Below are 19,651 nucleotides of genomic sequence, written 5' to 3'. Positions count from 1 at the left end.
AAATATGTTATTTTTTTAAGCTAATATGTAAATATTACACCACCTCCCATTATACCTCATTTCATTTTTAAACATTTAAGAAATAAATTCAAATTCGGATAATAGCCTAGCCTACTGTAATTTAAAGGGTTACAGTGGCATGAAAAAGTATGTGAACCCCTTGCAGAATCTGTGAAAATCATAATTATTTTAATAAAATAAGAGGGTTAATAAAAAATGCATGTTATTTTTTGTTTAGTACTGTCCTGAGTAAGATATTTTACATAAAAGATGTTTGCATTTAGTTCACAAGACAAAACAATAGTTGAATTTATTAAAATAACCCCATTCATAAGTATGTGAACCATTGATTCTCAATACTGTGTGTGGTTACCTGATGATCCACGACTGTTTTTTTTTGTTTTGTGATGGTTGTTCATGAGTCTCTTGTTTGTCCTGAGCAGTTAAACTGAGCTCTGTTCTTCAGAAAAATCCTCCAGCTCCTGCAGATTCATCAGTTTTCAGGCATTTTTGCATATTTGAACCCTTTCCAGCAGTGACTGTATGATTTTGAGATCTGTGTTTTCATACTGAGGACAACTGAGGGACTCAAACACAACTATTAAAAAAGGTTCAAACATTCACTGATGCTCCAGAAGGAAACATAATGCATTAAGAGTCGGGGTGTGAAAACTTTTGAACAGGATGAAGATGTCACAATTTTTCTTATTTTGTTTAAATATCATTGTTTTTCATTTAGTACTGCCCTTCGGAACCAACAGAAGATACTTTCATGTTTCCCGGCAGAAAAATTAAGTACAATTTACCTTGATATTTGAATTCAAAAGTTTTCACCCCTTGGCTCTTAATGCATCGTGTTTCCTTCTGGAGCATCAGTGAATGTTTGAACCTTTTTTAATAGTTGAGTTTGAGTCCCTCAATTGTCCTCAGTGTGAAAAGATGAATCTCAAAATCATACAGCCACTGCTGGAAAGGGTTCAAATATGCAAAAATGCTTGAAAACTGATGAATCTGCAGGAGCTGGAGGATTTTTCTGAAGAACAGAGCTCAGTTTAACTGCTCAGGACAAACAAGAGATTCATGAACAACCATCACAAAACAAAAAAACAGTCGTGGATCATCAGGTAACCACACACAGTATTGAGAATCAATGGTTCCCATACTTATGAATGGGGTTATTTTAATAAATTCAGCTATTGTTTTGTCTTGTGAACTAAATGCAAACATCTTTTATGTAAAATATCTTACTCAGGACAGTACTAAACAAAAAATAACATGCATTTTTTATTATCCCTCTTATTTTATTAAAATAATTCTCATTTTCACAGATTCTGCAAGGGGTTCACGTACTTTTATGTCACTGTAGTTCACCCAAAAATGAAAATAATGTCATTTATTACTCACCTTCATGTCGTTCCACACCCGTAAGACCTTCATTCATGTAATATAATGTTACTGCACCTCTCAAGATCCATAAAGGTACTAAAAACATATTTGAAACAGTTCATGTGAGTTCAGTGGTTCTGTCTTAATATTATAAAGCGATAAGAATACTTTTTGTGCGCCAAAAAAACAAAATAACGAATTTTCAAAAATATCTATATGGGCCGATTTCAAAACAGTCATGAAGCTTCTGAGCTTTATGAATCTTTTGTTTCGAATTAGTGATTCGGATCTTCTAGCATTCGGCTAAACTGCTGAAATCACGTGACTCTGGCGCTTCTATTCACTGATTCGATTCGTAAAGCTCCGAAGCAGTGTTTTGAAATCGGCACATATAGATATTGTTGAAAAGTCGTTATTTTCTTTTTTTGGCGCACAAAAAGTATTCTTGTCGCTTTATAATATTAAGATAGAACCACTGAACTCACATGAACTGTTTCAAATATGTTTTTAGTACCTTAATGGATCTTGAGAGGTGCAGTAACATTGCTGGCAATGGAGGCCTCTCTGAGCCATCAGATTTTATCAAAAATATCTTAATTTGTGTTCCGAAAATGAACGAAGATCTTACGGGTGTAGAACGACATGAGGGTGAGTAATAAATGACATTATTTTCATTTTTGGGTGAACTAACCCTTTAACATTCATTAACATGATTACAAATCAAAATATAACGAGACTGAAATATAACTATACCTCAGAATTGTATTTTGTCCTAAATGTTCTACTATTAGGCTACCTCAGAGGTTATAGTATATTTCTAAATGCTGTTACACTCCCAGGTCTCACTCTGGTTTGATGCTGTAAGGCGTGTCTGGCTGTTTTCCATGTGATACTGATGGGAGGAGGGCTCCTAAAAGTGAACCTACAGACCCGTTTCAACACTTTCCAAAGCAGACAACCCTCGGGACGGACTGCAGGGCACATTTACACGGGCTGTTGGATACCTACTTCCTTTTGAACGCCCATTATTTTACTGAGAGTGGAGAAACAGCGACGTTATTCATCATGGGAGCGACACCATCCGTGCAGCGGGACGCGAAGAGCCCTGAAGATGCGCCAGAGGACATCAGCGCTGAGCTCAGCGACGCTCAGGATGGAGAAAACACAGATGGCAAGGTAATATTACGCTTGAAAAGTAATATTATTTATTATATGTTATCTGACGTTTTGGACGTGTGTGGGGATAAAAGAAGGGTAAATCGCAGAACAAGCTCACGTAAGTATCCCCGTTCGGGACCCCTTAAGTCAGATGTGTGGCGCAGCTAGTTATTGAGCTTTGCTTTAGCATGTAAACACCTGATACCTCCTGACAGCTGTGACTGCGTTGTGCGCTTGTGTGATTCGGCTCAGCAGGTCTGTGAGAAAACGTTGAGGCGTGTTTGCTTATGCATATGCTTTGAGCTTTATTTTAAGTTTAATGAGTAGATTTGCAGCAATTCAGTATTGAGGCAGTCAGATTGAGTCCAACGGTTATTACAGCAGTGGTGCTACATTCTTCTTCTTCTCCCCAAATACTCTTCTATGTTGTTCCCAGTTCCCCATGATGAAGGTGCACGTTCTCAATATTTTATGACACAGTGAGTCTCTCATAATGTGGCTCTGGTGGTTGAATAAGTTGTTTGCTTGACATCATATTTGAATTATCATCAGAGATGACGATATCAGATGTGGTCAGGTAAAAAAAAAGAAAAAAAAAAAAAAAAAAAAGAAGAAGAAATAAATGCTTTTCTATCTTGTTCCCAATTCCCCATGATGAAAGTCCATGTTCTCAATATTTTATGACATAGTGAGTCTCTCAGTGTGGCTCTTTGGTGGTTGAATAAGTTGTTTGCATGACATCATATTAGAATTATCATTCAAGCAACTCTGCCTTTGAATATATCATTCGAACGCAGTAGTGCTGTCATATAGTAATATGAGGCTGCAGGTCAATCGCAGTCATGCTGATATCATCACACAACAAGTGCAATAATGCTTTTTATACAGGATTTCTATAAACAAGAATTTAGAGTTTAAAGAGCATATAGAGTAAAAATTTGGCTAGTTGGCTCATATATTTTCATATATATTTGTTGGGTTTTTATGCTTTGCGAGTTGCTGAAAAACAATTGAAATGGAACGGGTTTTAAGTGGAGCAACAGCAATTTCCCTTTCTTTCTTGAGGTATTCTGTAATCACTCTGTTTAAGGTCCACTCCGGGTTTTCCATTTCCTGCTTGCTGATGAGAGAAACCCACCTCAGAGTGATTCTGGAGTAAGAAAAAGCATTGCACTCTAACAACACACTCTCATTGCAATTCATAACTTTTTTTTTACAAATTGGTGGCTAATTCGTACAATCACATTATATGTTTTCATACAATCTGCTTATTGCGCACTAATGGTTAGGGTGGGGTTAGTAGTATTGTACGGTTTCGTACAAATTCATACGAAATCAACACCTCGTAAAATATTTTTTTCTCAAGAGATCAGGTTAGCTCCAACCAATCTGGGACTTTTTCACTCTTGCGTGATGCCTTACTTAATTTAGAGACACAAATTTGCACTATGCTGTTATTTCTTGCCATGTGCCAAATCACGGGATGCATAACTTACACCTTGGTGTTATATTACTTTCAAAGAGCTATGTATCAAAATGACATGGGCTATTGTAGCCAGGAGAAGCCATGCAGAAATCGGAGGGGTTTAGCAAGATTCAGAAGAGTGAAATTGAGCATCTTACACTATTATGATGTACAGTTACATATTTATATTATTTAAATCTCCAGTGGATCTTAAAAGGGTTAGTTCACCCAAAAATAAATATTCTGCCATCATTTATTTACCCTCATGTCATTTCAAATCTGACTTTTTTCTTCTGTAGAACATCAAGATATTTGAAAAATGTTGGTAACCAAATAGTTTTGTTTACCATTGACTGCCATTATGTGGACAAAAAAAAAAAAAAAAATAACACTGAGAAATTTCGCAAAATATCTTATATGTTTCACAGTAGAAAAAAAAGTCATACCGGTTTGGAATGACATGTGGCATTTTTGGGTGAACAATCCCTTTAAAATCCCCTCTTGTTTACAGTTCTAGGTTTGAGAAGACTTTTACTAACTTTTGTAGGTTGTTACATCTCTAAGTTGTTCCTTTCAAAAGAGATCAACACATGACAGTGTTAAAAATGTTTTAGGAGAGTAATGTGCAGAAATGTGATCATGGGACACATTTTGTTCCAGAGAACAGTTACAGTTTGATGTTTTCCTCTCTCAAACTAAGTACAAACAAGACAATGACCTTGCATTTTGTTTCCTCCCAGCATTCCTTTCTTCTTCTTCTAAAAAGTTCAGTTTTATATGAAGTGCTTGATGATGGTCGCTGATATTGTCTCATCAGCTGCGCTTGTATAGAGCACCTTTTTTAATAGTCGAGCATAAATAGTTGTTGAAACAAGTCCTTAGAGACAAAAAGACCTGTTAAACCCATCCAGTTCTGTGACTTTTCTGAATTCTACATAAATCTGAATCTTGACTGAAGCATGTCAAGACCTGTTTGAGGTATGGAATATGCAAAACTTGAGTGTTTTTTATTTATCAGATAAGGACCCTTGAACAGGTGTGGTCTGGTGTTTGTGTGTGTGCGCTTTAGCAATATAACTACATGCTGTGTATACAGCGTTTGTGTGAGGCGCCCTACTGGAGATGTGGTTGATAAACATCCTCTCTGGCGCGCATAGGAATTTTAGTAATTCCTCTCTTGCCTTCGCTCACACTTGCGCTCTAAAAATGGGTCAAAACATGGATGGGGTTGAACACCTACTCAGACATTTCCTCCCCCTAAAATGCCTCTAAAACACTCACTTTGTTGAAAAACCAACAGGGGCTGAACCTCGGCTCTCAACTCTTTTCAGACTTTTCAGGCTAAGTCCGCAATTCTTTTACAGACTCAATTGCAAACATAAACTCACAGTAATGCCTGTGTTGGCCTTACAATGAGATACACATTCAGGCCTTTTTCCAAACCAACAATGCACTGATTGACAAGTTTATAAACACCCTTTAGTTGTGATTATCTGGATTAGATTCACACTATTCATCACTCAGAAGTAGCGTTTAACTTACTTATTTACCATTATGAAGGATGGCATAAAACCCTTTACATGTCAGAGGGGTAATGAGAGAGGGGTGGTGTGGGAGCGTTTGCAATCAGATAAGAGCCTCATAAAGGATGGGACCTGAGAAGAGGGGGGAGGAGTGGAGAACGAAGAGAACAGAGAGCCCATTTAGGATGGGCTGGAGGACAGGTCCCGGGGCAGAGGGGTGCTGTGTGTGCATCGGCCCGAAGAAAGAGAACTAGGGAGAGAGAGAGTGATTCAGGGAGGGGGACATGGGAGAAGGATTGCTGATCTGAATGGAAACATATCATGTAGAAAGAGTAAAAAAAAAGGGCACAGGGAGGGAAAACAAGTGGATGGATAATTAGCTTGTGCTTTTCTGCTAGGGGTGATGAGAACGGTAAAGATGAGAAATAGAGAGGGGGGGTACAGTTTTCTTGTGAAAAAGTAAAAGAAATGAAAAAAAACATTGTTTGTTCAAAAGGTACTGAACAGATGCTCTATGAGATGTCATGCTGACTCTATAGCAGTCACATTGAATATGTAGTGTTGAGAAGTGAGATTCAGGTGCGGTCAGGTGGAAAAAAGTACTGTTAGATAGACAGAGCAAATGTGAATGGACGTCCCAATTCTGCTGAATGTCTGAAGAATCTCAACTTGTCTGGTTCTAATCTCAACTTAACTGTCATCTTTATTTGAAACTTATGAAACTACACCGATCAGGCATAACGTTATGACCACTGACAGGTGAAGTGAATAACACTGCTTATCTCTTCATCACGGCACCTGTTAGTAGGTAGGATATATTAGGCAGCAAGTGAACATTTTGTCCCCAAAGTTGATGTGTTAGAAGGAAAAATGGGCAAGCGTAAGGATTTGAGAGAGTTTGACAAGGGCCAAATTGTGATGGCTAGACGACTGGGTCAGAGCATCTCCAAAAATGCAGCTCTTGTGGGGTGTTCCTGGTCTGCAGTGGTCAGTATCTATCAAAAGTGATCCAAGGAAGGAACAGTGGTGAACCGGCGACAAGGTCATGGGAGGCCAAGGCTCATTGATGCATGTGGGGAGCGAAGGCTCAAAACAGACGAGCTACTGTAGCTCAAATTGCTCAAGAAGTTAATGCTGGTTCTGATAGAAAGGTGTCAGAATACACAGTGCATTGCAGTTTGTTGCGTATGGGGCTGCATAGCTGCAGACCAGTCAGGGTGCCCATGCTGACCACGGAGCAATGAAAGAAGGTGGCCTGGTCTGATGAATCATGTTTTCTTTTACATCACATGGATGGCCGAGTGCGTGTGTTACCTGGGGAACACATGGCACCAGGATGCACTATGGGAAGAAGGCAAGCCGACGGAGGCAGTGTGATGCTTTGGGCAATGTTCTGCTGGGAAACCTTGGGTCCTGCTATCCATGTGGTGGATGTTACATTGACACGTGCCACCTACCTAAGCATTGTTGCAGACCATGTACACTCTTTCATGGAAACGGTATTCCCTGTTGACTGTGGCCTTTTTCAGCAGGAAAATGCGTCCTGCCACAAAGCAAAATTGGTTCAGGAATGGTTTGAGGAGCACAAAAACAAGTTTGAAGTGTTGACTTGGCATCCAAATTCCCCAGATCTCAATCCAATTGAGCATCAGTGGGATGTGCTGAACAAACAAGTCTGATCCATGGAGGCTCCACCTCGCAATTTACAGGACTTAAAGGATCTGCTGCTAACATCTTGGTGCCAGATACCACAGCACACCTTCAGGGGTCTAGTGGAGTCCATGCCTCGATAGGTCAGGGCTGTTTTGGCAGCAAAAGAGGACCAACACAATATTCGGAAGATGGTCATAATGTTATGCCTGATCGGTGTATTTATTAAAACATAACTTTAATAGTAAGGTCTAATGTAAAGGTACCACGAAGAATAATTTTGTAATTTCTGTTTATTTTGTTTAAATGAGCTTTATTTATGTATCACAGAAAAGGTTTAAGCTTAGCCCCAGACTAAAATGCATGTTTGAGCTGTCTTAACTGAAAGCAACTTGCACTGACATATCTTAAAATATTTCAATGCTATTGTTTTGTCTCAAGATGCACATCAGTAAAGTTTTTTCAAAGGCACGTTTTTAAAAGATACTTAAATGTCCTAATTTAACTAAGGCCTAATCCTGGCTTAATCTAAGCCCTAACTGTGAATCCAGGCTCCAATGTATTAATGAACATGAATTAACAATGAACTATATTTATAAAGTAACATTAACAAAGATTAAAAAATGCTGTAAAAATATTGTTTAATGTAGTGCATGATACCTTATTCATTAACTAAAGTTATTAACCCTTATTGTAAAGTGTTACCAAATAATATTTTATTAAAATCTATGAAGTCTGCACTTCATTTTTGACTCTCCATTCACATTATTGATTAATATCAATCTCCTTCTGTGTAACTGAGGACACTGACTTGAGATCAGTGACTCTTGTTCATAGTGGAACAGTGCTTAATGAGTACAATGGTCAGAGGATCTGATCAAGGATCAGCAGATGAGTGAAAATAGAAGCTGGAGTGAGATATTATGTAATATAGGATGTGATTGAAGTGCATGCAGACATCAGGGAATGAGTGCTTTGATGAGGGTTTGGCATCGGCGGCCTGTCAGGCTGTTTGCTCATTCACACTAATGCACCAGATTGGGAGTGGGGACTTTCTGAGGTTTGACTGCAGGGAGGAATTTGTTAGTCTCAATCAGTTGAAAAAGTTGTCTGTTTAGCTGTATAATATAATATAATATAATATAATATAATATAATATAATAAATATAACCTATCTTAGTTTGTAGTCTTAATGAGTATAAGGAACTGCTGTGCTGATCATATTGAGGTATACATTTCTTGAATGCATTGTTATATGACAGTTTTGCAGTACGGCAGAAGGAGGCTGTATGAAAAGACCATTAGTCTTTTATTAGAGGAGAGAGGGAGGCACTTAAAGTAATTCGCTTAGATGAAGGGTGCAGATGGAGTGTGTGAGCTGTCAACAGCCAGAGACATTGAAGGTATAGAAAAAGAAGAAAAAACAGATGAGTGAAAGGTGGAATAAGGAATATTATATTTAGTTATGATGTCGGGTTTTAGAACAAGTATTTTGTCCTTTTAGCAGTGATAATATGTTTATGAGGTGTTTAGTGAGTTTTTATTAAGTTTTTGTTGGGTAATTACATTAGTCATTAAAGGGACCATCCTGTTTCAGAGCAGGACTTCCTATCTAGAAAAGGAAATTAGAGGAGGCATGATGCTAATGAAGTTACTTCCTGTTTAAATATCCAGTTATTCTCCTGTTTATGTGTTGTTTGGTGCAGAGATTTGAGCTATTTTTAATCGTTTAACTTAATTTGTATAGTCATATGGAGCTTGTCTGTGTCTTGACAGGGGGACAGGTCCATTCTCGAGTGTATTTCTCAAGGCTGAAAGAAGGGCAGACAGCCAAATAAACAATCTGTCATACTGAATCTTTTTTCTAAATATTTTACATGCTGAAAATCCAGCAAAAGATGTTACAATATATATAAATATTGAACATACAGTACAGTCCAAAAGTTTGGAACCACTAAGATTTTTAATGTTTTTAAAAGAAGTTTCGTCTGCTCACCAAGCCTACATTTATTTAATTAAAAATACAGTAAAAAACAGTAATATTGTGAAATATTATTACAATTTAAAATAACTGTGTACTATTTAAATATATTTGACAAAGTAATTTATTCCTGTGATGCAAAGCTGAATTTTCAGCATCGTTACTCCAGTCTTCAGTGTCACATGATCCTTCAGAAATCATTCTAATATGCTGATTTGCTGCTCAATAAACATTTATGATTATTTTCAATGTTGAAAACAGTTGTGTACTTTTTTTTTCAGGATTCCTTGATGAATAGAAAGTTCAAAAGAACAGCATTTATCTGAAATACAAAGCTTCTGTAGCATTATACACTACCGTTCAAAAGTTTGGGGTCAGTAAGAATTTTTATTTTTATTTTTTTGAAAAGAAATTAAAGAAATGAATACTTTTATTCAGCAAGGATGCATTAAATCAATCAAAAGTGGCAGTAAAGACATTTATAATGTTACAAAAGATTAGATTTCAGATAAACACTGTTCTTTTGAACTTTCTATTCATCAAATAATCCTGAAAAAAAATATTGTACACAAATATTTTGTACAATTGTACACATTAAATGTTTCTTGAGCAGCAGATCAGCATATTAGAATGATTTCTGAAGGATCATGTGACACTGAAGACTGGAGTAATGATGCTGAAAATTCAGCTTTGCCATCACAGGAATAAATTACTTTGTGAAATATATTCAAATAGAAAACAGTTATTTTAAATTGTAATAATATTTCACAATATTACTGTTTTTTACTGTATTTTTAATTAAATAAATGTAGCCTTGGTGAGCAGATGAAACTTCTTTTAAAAACATTAAAAAACTTAGTGGTTCCAAACTTTTGGACTGTACTGTATATTCCATGTATTCTTTCAATTGATGTAATATAATAAAAAGCAAGTATAATAATTATTAAAGAATTAGAAAAATGCTGTTTAAAATAGTTTTCGATGGATAGCATGTTACACCGAAAGACATGTCAGCTTTATATTATATTTAACTTCAGCTCCACACATACCGTACATAATTTTGGATTCACTGAGATTTGTTTGTCAAGAAATTAATAGTTTTTATTGAGAAAGGATGCATTAAATTGATCAAAAGTGACAATAATGACATTTATAATGTTACGAAAGATTTATATTTCAAATAAATACTGTTTTTTTAAATGTTTAAATGTTATCTGTTACGTAACATAACAGTCAGGATCATCAATATGTATGCCCTCAATATTTGCATATGCCAGCCCATGTTCAAGCATTAGACAAGGGCAGGACGTTTGGATATGAACAGCTGAATCATCAGACTAGGTAAGCAAGCAAGAACAATAGCGAAAAATGGCAGATGGAGCAATAATAACTGACATGATCCATGATATCATGATATTTTTAGTGATATTTGTAAATTGTCTTTCTAAATGTTTCGTTAGCATGTTGCTAATGTACTGTTAAATGTGGTTAAAGTTACCATCGTTTCTTACTGTATTCACGGAGACAAGACTGTCGTTATTTTCATTTTTTAAACACTTGCAGTCTGTATAATTCATAAACACAACTTCATTCTTTATAAATCTCTCCAACAGTGTGTAATGTTAGCTTTAGCCACGGAGCACTATCAAACTCATTCAGAATCAAATGTAAACATCCAAATAAATACCATACTTGCGCGATTACACATGCTGCATGACGAACACTTTGTAAAGAACAATTTTGAGGGTTATATTAGCTGTGTGAACTTTGTTTATGCTGTTAAAGGCAAGCGCGAGCTCCGTGGACGGGGAGCGTGAGCATTTAAAGGGGCCGCAACCTAAATTGGCTCATATTTAATGATGCCCCAAAATAGGCAGTTAAAAAAATTAATAAAAAAAAACCTATGGGGTATTTTGAGCTGAAACTTCACAGACACATTCAGGGGACACCTTAGACTTATATTACATCTTTTAAAAAGACGTTCTACGGCACCTTTAAAAAAATAAATATGAAGCAGCACAACTGTTTCTTGAGCACCAAATCATGAGATTAGAATGATATCTGAAGCATCACGTGGCACTGAAAACGAGTAAAGACTGCTGAAAATTCAGCTTTGCCATCACAAGAATAAATCACATTTTAAAATGTAGTAAAATAGAAAACAGTTATTTTAAACTGTAATCATATTTCACAAAATTGCTGTTTTTACTGTCTTTTTAATCAAACAAAATCAGCCTTAGTGAACATAAGACAATTCTTTCTAAAACATAATCATACTGACCACAGACTTTTCAACGGTATTGTATATATGAATTGATTTGTTTACTAATGTTTTCTTTCATTTGTTGTGTACAGAAAAGGAATCAGTGGAGCTTTAATCCGCATTTGTGTTCAGAAATCTCTTTGGCTCTCTCTTATTATTAGGACTTGTTTACATGGGTCAAAATAGAAGGGTTTTGTTTTCACCAGCCAACTCTCACTGTCCTCCTCCATCACATTCACTCTTTTATTTTTTTATTTTCCTCTCCCCTCCTCCCCTCTCTCCCTCTTTAGAAGTAAAGTTGGCCTCATAAAATGTTAATAAGTGCCAGAGTTACATAAAAACAGTCTTCCAGAATAGAAAAAACAGAGGCCAATGAGGGCAAAGGTAGAATGAAGAGACTGTAGAGTTTGAAATACACAAGACATCCATTGAGATATCCTCTTTAATCAACAATATAGAGCAAAGAAATATTTCTTTCCTTTTTTTCCTTAGCTTCACTCGTTTTCTCAAGTAAACAAACAATTTCATCGTATTTCCTTATCTTCTGAGCTACTCTTAACTGCAGATGGGCTTGTGCTGATAAAAGTGAAATGCTCTCCTTGTGGAGATCCCAGACGAAGTGCTTTCATCAGGAGTCAGTATCAATAACGTTTCATTACTTCCCTGCCAGAAAAAGACAATCCCAGTCAACCGTTTACTTTTGTCTGCACTTCACAGCTCAAGAAACCTATTGTACTGCTGAATAACAACTAAAGGCTCCTAGATGTGCTTGCTTTACAGCTTAATACAAATGTAGTGGAGACTATCGACATTTGAAGATAAACATCATCCAGAAGCTTCACTAAGATGGATTCTGGAAGTCTTTTGGATTTGAATATGAATCCTCAACCACAGGTGACAGAATGCTTTTGAATATACTTTGGCTGTTTTAAAAGACTAACAGTCATAGATTCATTTATTGGTATCCTCTTGCATTTTGCTTCCAGTTATATTAAATTAATGACCAAAAGAAGATTCTGAGGGTGTTGCTAGCAATAAAATATACTGTGTAATGATGTTCTTTTCTCTGGAAATTGCATTGGTCATGGCAGATTGTGCTGTCCAGCTGGTCCCAGATTGTTTACATGCTACTTTTATTGCTTAGTAATGCTGATTGGTTTTAGCTGATGTCATTACTGTTGTTTCTCTGTAAATGGGTGGATGCAGCCTCCACATTTTTACAAGGACGAAATTTTTAAACTGTGCTTAATGGTCATAGATCCACTAACCTGTGCAGTGTTGTGTAATGCTTGTAGCAATCAGCCTTCGAATCAAAGAGATTATGCAAATACAAACACTCCCACACACAGAGTAATAATGATGATGTCAACAAAATTAGTCCGAAGCCATAATCAGTGGATGGTACTGGATGTAAAGTCATCACAGACAGGAACCACTCCCTTTCAAATGAACCTCAAAACAGATGATCTGATATGTATTTGTTCTTGGAAAAAAAAGAGAGCTGCTGAGCTTCAGCTTAGATTTTTTAGACTTTTATTTCAGAAATGAATCAAAGATTTAGTTGATTATGATTCTTTTGCAGTTCTTTGTATAACATTTTGTTTGAAGCTGCAGAACAGTCTTTCCCATCAAAATGGAGCCACTCTTACAGATACACTAAAGGGCAAATTCACTAATCCGTTTAGTATGCTGTATTTCAGTGAAAACTCCTGCATCTTCTTCACTAACCACATTTGCCTGGCACAATTATCAATGCTTTTACCTCTTGTGGAAAGCATTTCCTAGTGATGATGACAGCAGTAATGGATCAAATCATGGAGAAGAGCTTTATACTATATATATATATATATATATATATATATATATATATATATATATATATATATATATATATATATATATATATATATACAGGGAGTGCAGAATTATTAGGCAAGTTGATTTTCTGATCATATTTTTTTTCCAAGCACATTTTACCAATTCCAATCCACATCAATCTTAATAACTACTATTAATATTGTTTTTAATCATTTATAAGTGATATATAATTGTTCATGAAGGCTGGAAATGAAAAATGCCTTATATTCAGGTGTGCAGAATTATTAGGCAGGTTTTCTTTTACAGGCAAAATGAGCCAAAAAAGAGATTTAACTCAGACTGAAAAGTCAAAAGTTATTAAATACTTATGAGAAGGACGCAATACTAATGCAATACTAGAAATTGCAAAGTTAAAGCATGACCAAGGGACAGCAAAATGCTCATTGGGTCAGCGGGGTCAAACAAAAACAGGTGGAAAAGAAAAGACACAAGTTAACTGCAAAATAATTAAGAATTAAGGTGAAGAATTAAGTGTAAAACAATCAGGAACCCTTTAGTCTCCAGCGCCACCATTTTCCAGAACTGTAATCTACCTGGAGTCTCCAGAAGTGCAAGGTGTCAGGATCTCAGAGACTTTACGAAGGTAAAGAATCCTAAAAAATTATCCACTCTTAATAAGAATCTCAAGCTGAAGTGTTATAAAATACATGAAGACTGGGTTTTTATAGGCCTTATAGACAGACAGCTTGAGAGTGACTCCTGAAGGACCAGCACCACAATCTCTTGTACCACTGTTTGAAGAATTCATCTTCCAGAATCTGGCAGTAAGTTTTGGAAGATCAGTTTTAGTCCATCTCTGCAAGACGGACATTTCAGGATAAGAGATGGACTAAAAGTGAACTCCCACACCTTACTGCCAGATTCTGGAAGATAAATTCTTCAAACAGTGGTACAAGAGGATGTGGTGCTGGTCCTTCAAGAGTCACTCTCAAGCTGTCTGTCTATAAGGCCTATAAAAACCCAGTCTTCATGTATTTTATAACACTTCAGCTTGTGATTCTTATTAAGAGTGGGTTATTTTTTAGGATTCTTTAGCTAACGTAAGTCTCTGAGATCCTGACACCTTGCACTTCTGGAGACTCCAGGTAGGTTGCAGTTCTGGAAAATGGTGTTGCTGGAGACTAAAGGGTTCCTGATTGTTTCACACTTTATTCTTCACCTTAATTCTGAATTATTTTGCAGTTAACATGTGTCTTTTCTTTTCCACCTGTTTTTGTTTGACCCCGCTGACCCAATGAGCATTTTTCTGTCCATTAGTCATGCTTTAACTTTGCAATTTCTAGTATTGAATTAGTATTGCGTCCTTCTCATGAGTATTTAATAATTTCTGACTTTTCAGTCTGAGTTAAATCTCTTTTTTGGCTCATTTTGCCTGTAAAAGAAAACCTGCCTAATAATTCTGCACACCTGAATATAAGGCATTTTTCATTTCCAGCCTTCATGAACAATTATATATCACTTATAAATGATTAAAAACAATATTAATATTAGATATTAAGATTGATGTGGATTGGAATTGGTAAAATGTGCTTGGAAAAAAAATATGATCAGAAAATCAACTTGCCTAATAATTCTGCACTCCCTGTATATATATATATGTGTGTATATCTCTGCACATCCCTGTAGTCGAGTGCAAATTGTGTTCATAACAGGTTATTTGGTATGATTTTGTGCTTATTTGCATAATAATTTTAGTGAATCTGGTGCAAAAACGCAGACAGCATGTGCAAATTAACAATGCTGTATGAGAGCACATTCAGTCTTAGTGAATCTCCCTTAAAGGTCCCATGACATGCTGCTTTTTGAATGTTTTTTATAGGCCTAAGTGGTCCCTACTACTGTATCTGAAGTCTCTTTCCCTTGGTGCAGAATTTCAGCCACTACAAGCCAGTCCCATAATGAGCTTTCCTCAGGACATGCCGTTTCTGGGTCTGTAGCTTTAAATGCTAATGAGGAGGAGAGAGGCGGGGCAAGGTGGAGGGTGGGTGTGGCCTTAACCAGCTTGCGGCTACGGTACCATGGCATGCGCTAATGTTGACAGTGGATGTATTACAATGGCTCGTAGACACGCAGTTGTTCAAGCCTTTCTGTTTGACACAGAATCTGCAAAGCAGAGAAAGGGGAGGTAACCTTTCCCCTTATGACGACATATAGGGAAGATTCCAGATTGGGCTGTCTGAGCTTTCATTTTCTCAATTTACCCAGGGCTCAGTTTACACCCATCGCCTTTTCTAGCCACTGGGGGACCATATGCAGGCTAGGGGAACTCATATTAATGTTAAAAAACATCATGAAGTGAAATTTTCATGCCATGGGACCTTTAAGCCAGGGACACACATTCTAAGGGTGCGTTCACACTTGTAGTTCGGTTCGTTTGGTTTATTTGGTCTGGACCAAAGAGGAAAAAAAAACATTTAGGGTGTGTTCACACTTGTCATGTTTGGTTCAATGAAAACGAACCCTGGTGCGATTGCTCGGTTAGTGCGGTTCATTTGAACATATGTGAACGCTGCCATCCAAACACTGGTGCGCTCCAAACGAACTCTGGTGCGGTTCGAATGATACATGAACGCAACACGGACCAAAGACATGTAAACGAACCTAAAACAGGAAGACGAGACCCTAAAAAGGACAGAATCCTCACGCATGTCGGTTTTTCTTGTCATAGTCGCGAGTTTGCCCATGACAGGCATCAGACGCACGTCTCCACGCAGCAGATCATTTGTGTGTGTGACGGAGGGATTCCCGCCGCTGTTTTGACTACTTTACACATTTTATAAGCTCTTCACGAGTTCCCAGCTGGCCAAAATACCATCATATGCAGGCTACGCACACACAACAAGCGCATTTACCTCAGCACACAGCATTGTTTTGGATGTTTGGTAAGTTCCGTCTCAAAATAGGCAATACGTCATAAAATCCGACCAATCACATTGTGAATGTATTACTGTGCCTTAAGGTTCAGTATCTTTTGGTTTGGTGATAAAATTGCCAATCTGAATGCTAATCGGACCAGGACTAAATGTTTTTTTTTCTTCTTTGGTCCGGACCAAATGAATCAAACGAACCGAACTACAAGTGTGAACACACCCTTAGTCCTGGTCCGATTAGCGTTCAGATGGGTTGTTTGGTGCGCACGAGGGTTCGGATGGCAGCGTTCACATATGTTCAAATGAACCACAATAACCGAGCAATCGCACCAGGGTTCGTTTTAATCGAACCAAACATGACAAGTGTGAATGCACCCTAAGACTGAGCTCAACACACAAAGACTGTTTCTGTCGACTGAATCAGATTTAAATACTTAGACACGGAATTTAAACACTGACTGTAAACACCGACTGAACGCAACTGGCTCTGACTCGGCGCGCGGGCATGATCAGTCGTAAGTATCAAATTACATTCATAATCGGCCTTACAAATCGTTAAGTGTGTCCCTGGCTTTAATGTAGCATCTTCCTTGTTTATGAAAGTATTGCGTTTTAACGGCGTGGGTGACCTTTAGCTGTGCCCCTTTGGGAAATGCAGTTCAATGAGATCAATGAGATGTAGTAATTAAAGTGTGGATTCCATTTAACATAGAGTCATAAGACTTTGACAGATTAATCTTTCTACTCTCCTAACAGCCCTTCTGAGTTAAGAGTGAATGATGACATTGTACCCAGCTGTTTGCTGAGTTTTCATCAAGACCTCTTAACAACTGATTTCTAATCATCGACGAAAGGATGTGGATGATACAGGACTTTGATAGCAGATTGTGCTGGCTGTGATGGAGTAAAATCAATACTGGAAACGGGCCCTATAGCATCCATTTAAGTCATGGCAAAAGCATCACTAATGGATAATAATTATGACTCAGTGTTTGCATGTAAATGGCTCAGACCACCATGGTGAAGTGGTTTGTTTAGACAGTGTACTATTTCTTTATGAGAAAGGATACTTTTTTGTGTAGCTGTAGATTTGAGTATTTGTTTATATTGGTATGTAAAACTTTATTTACATAGACTTATTTAAAACAATGTTTACAAAGTGCCTTGCAGAAGACACAAGTAAATGTTCACATAAATACATATGGAAACTTCAAAAAGGTCTGTGGCATCTATAAATTTATGGACTCCATATAGTCAAAGTCCCTTTCAAGGAAAGTCAGTTCACTCTGGAGCCATATTTGGAATGCTCAAATAGTGTGTAAAAAAAAAAAAAAGTTTCTCTGACTTTACCAGGTGGCGATTGTGCAATTGTGCATTGCACATTCTGCCATTTGTAGTAATATGACTGCACTGTTTTGGTATAAAACATCATGACCACCTGCCTTATACGCTGTTGGTCCTCCGTGTGCTGCCAAAACAGCACTTACCCGCCAAGGCATGTAAGTTGAGAGGTGGAGCTGCCGTGGATTGAACTTGATTGTCCAGCACATCCCACGGATGCAAATTCAACAATTGGATTGAAATATGGGGAATTTGGAGGCCAGAGCAACACCTTGAACTTTTCATCATGTTCCTCAAACCATTCCTGAACAACATGTGCAGTATGGCAGGGTGCATTATCCTGCTGAAAGAGGCCACTTCCACCAGGGAACATCATTGTCATGAAGGGATGTACCTGGTCTGCAACAATGTTTGGGTAGCTGGAATGTGTCAAATTTACATTCACATGAATGGCCGGACCAGGGTTTCCCAGCAGAAGCATCACAATCCCTACACCACCTTCGTCCCACAGTACATCTTGGTTTCATCACTTCCCCAGGTTCACGGCAGCCCCATACGCAGCAGAGTGTGATTCATTGTGTGTTGTGACACATTCCTTCCATATCATTAAAATTTTGTATGACTTGTGCCACAGTAGACCTTCTGTTGGTTTGGACCAGACGGAATAGCCTTCATTGGCCTTATGCTGCCCAACACCCTGTCGCCGGTTTGTGGTTTGTCCCATCTTGAACCACTGTTGGTAAATTCTCACCACTGCTGACTGGGAGCAACCCACAAGCCTTGTCATTTCAGAGATACTCTGAAATGGCAAGAGTATTACTCTGAAATACTCTATTAATATAAACAGGTGAAACAATAAAAGGCCTCAGAATCAAGCCTGGGGGGACACCCACAAGACATTACATTAAATGGCATTGTAATTATGGCACCGTTTTACATGTCTCCTGTTTGATACTGTAATGTTGTTTGTGACATTGGCTTTGCAGGACAGCTAAACAAAGAAGCAAGCAAAGGGAGGAGTTAAGGACATCCTGTATCAGGCACATGCGCTGTTTCCCCTCCACTGCAGTGCAGAGTCTCATCAGCTCAGTGCTGTACCAAAAATAACCAGATGCTTTCCTGTCTCTCTCTTTCTCTCAGAGGACAGAATAACCCTACTTCATCCTTGAAAGACAAATCATGACTCATGCCTCTTAACAAACTGCTGTGTTCCCTATTTCTGGTAAAAGTTTAAGTTTCTGTATATGATTGGGGGGTGGGAGTTAGAAAGCACATATTAAATTTGTAAGCATCCAGGGAGAGTTGTAAAAACGCAGCACAATCATGTATTGATTGAAAGGTCATATATCGTTCTGGCTGGCAGCCACGCCAGGACATTTCAAAATGTTATCTTCAGATTTATACCGAGACTTAGAACATATAGAAAGTCCTAGAAGGCCCTGTAGTAAACACTGTTTGCATTTTCTGGGTTTATTAGAGATGATGTCTGCGGTTAAATTTTGTTTGTCTCCTCATTATGATGGACTATATAATGGTTGAGTGAGAAGAACATTCATATACATTCATATACAAGATTCATATACAAAGTTAATGAAATCAGAGATGCTCAAAGCTAATATTAAATAACTCATATTAGTTTGGATACCTCTTTAGAAGGAAATAACTCATAAAGGTATAGTCCACCCAAAAATGAAATTTCTGTCATTTACTTGCCCTCATTCTGTGCAACACAAAATATGATATTTTGAGAAATGTTGATAACAAAATTTTTTGGTGGCCATTAAATTTCACTGCATGCACAAATAAAACTGAGAAATTGAGAAATTTCTCAGAATATATTGTATGTTCCACAGAAGAAAGAAGGTCAAAGTGGTGACATTTTTTATTTTTTGGGTGAACTATCCCTTTAGGATTCCTTTTAAATGTTTGTGAGTGCGTCTCCACCAAAGCTGGTCACATGCCTCTATCACAGTAACATTGTTAGGACATAAAATAAAATCAGGCAGCATGTGAGAATCACTGTGAGCCCAGTCCCTTTGTCTGCAACAATTCTGTATCTTCTTTGGTTGGATAACAAGATCATGTGGCTGTTGGCGGCAGTGGGTGAACTAATTTCCCTGGTGTTGTATCTAATCT

At 37.5% G+C, this 19,651-nt stretch overlaps 1 protein-coding gene across 1 annotated transcript in view; it reads left to right on the top strand.

Annotated features, from left to right (window-relative positions):
• Window positions 1–2,287: 2,287 nt before the first annotated feature.
• Window positions 2,288–19,651, top strand: part of akap12b (A kinase (PRKA) anchor protein 12b) — a 47,137-nt gene continuing 29,773 nt past the window's right edge. The window contains exon 1 of the mRNA XM_048206464.1: window positions 2,288–2,562. Within this exon, the coding sequence (XP_048062421.1) occupies window positions 2,452–2,562 (111 nt within the window). The 5' untranslated portion in view covers window positions 2,288–2,451. The remainder of the gene's footprint in view (window positions 2,563–19,651) is intronic.

Source organism: Megalobrama amblycephala, linkage group LG11, assembly GCF_018812025.1.
Source record: "Megalobrama amblycephala isolate DHTTF-2021 linkage group LG11, ASM1881202v1, whole genome shotgun sequence".
Taxonomy (NCBI): Eukaryota; Metazoa; Chordata; class Actinopteri; order Cypriniformes; family Xenocyprididae; genus Megalobrama; species Megalobrama amblycephala.
This window is presented reverse-complemented; position numbering and strand designations above follow the sequence as displayed.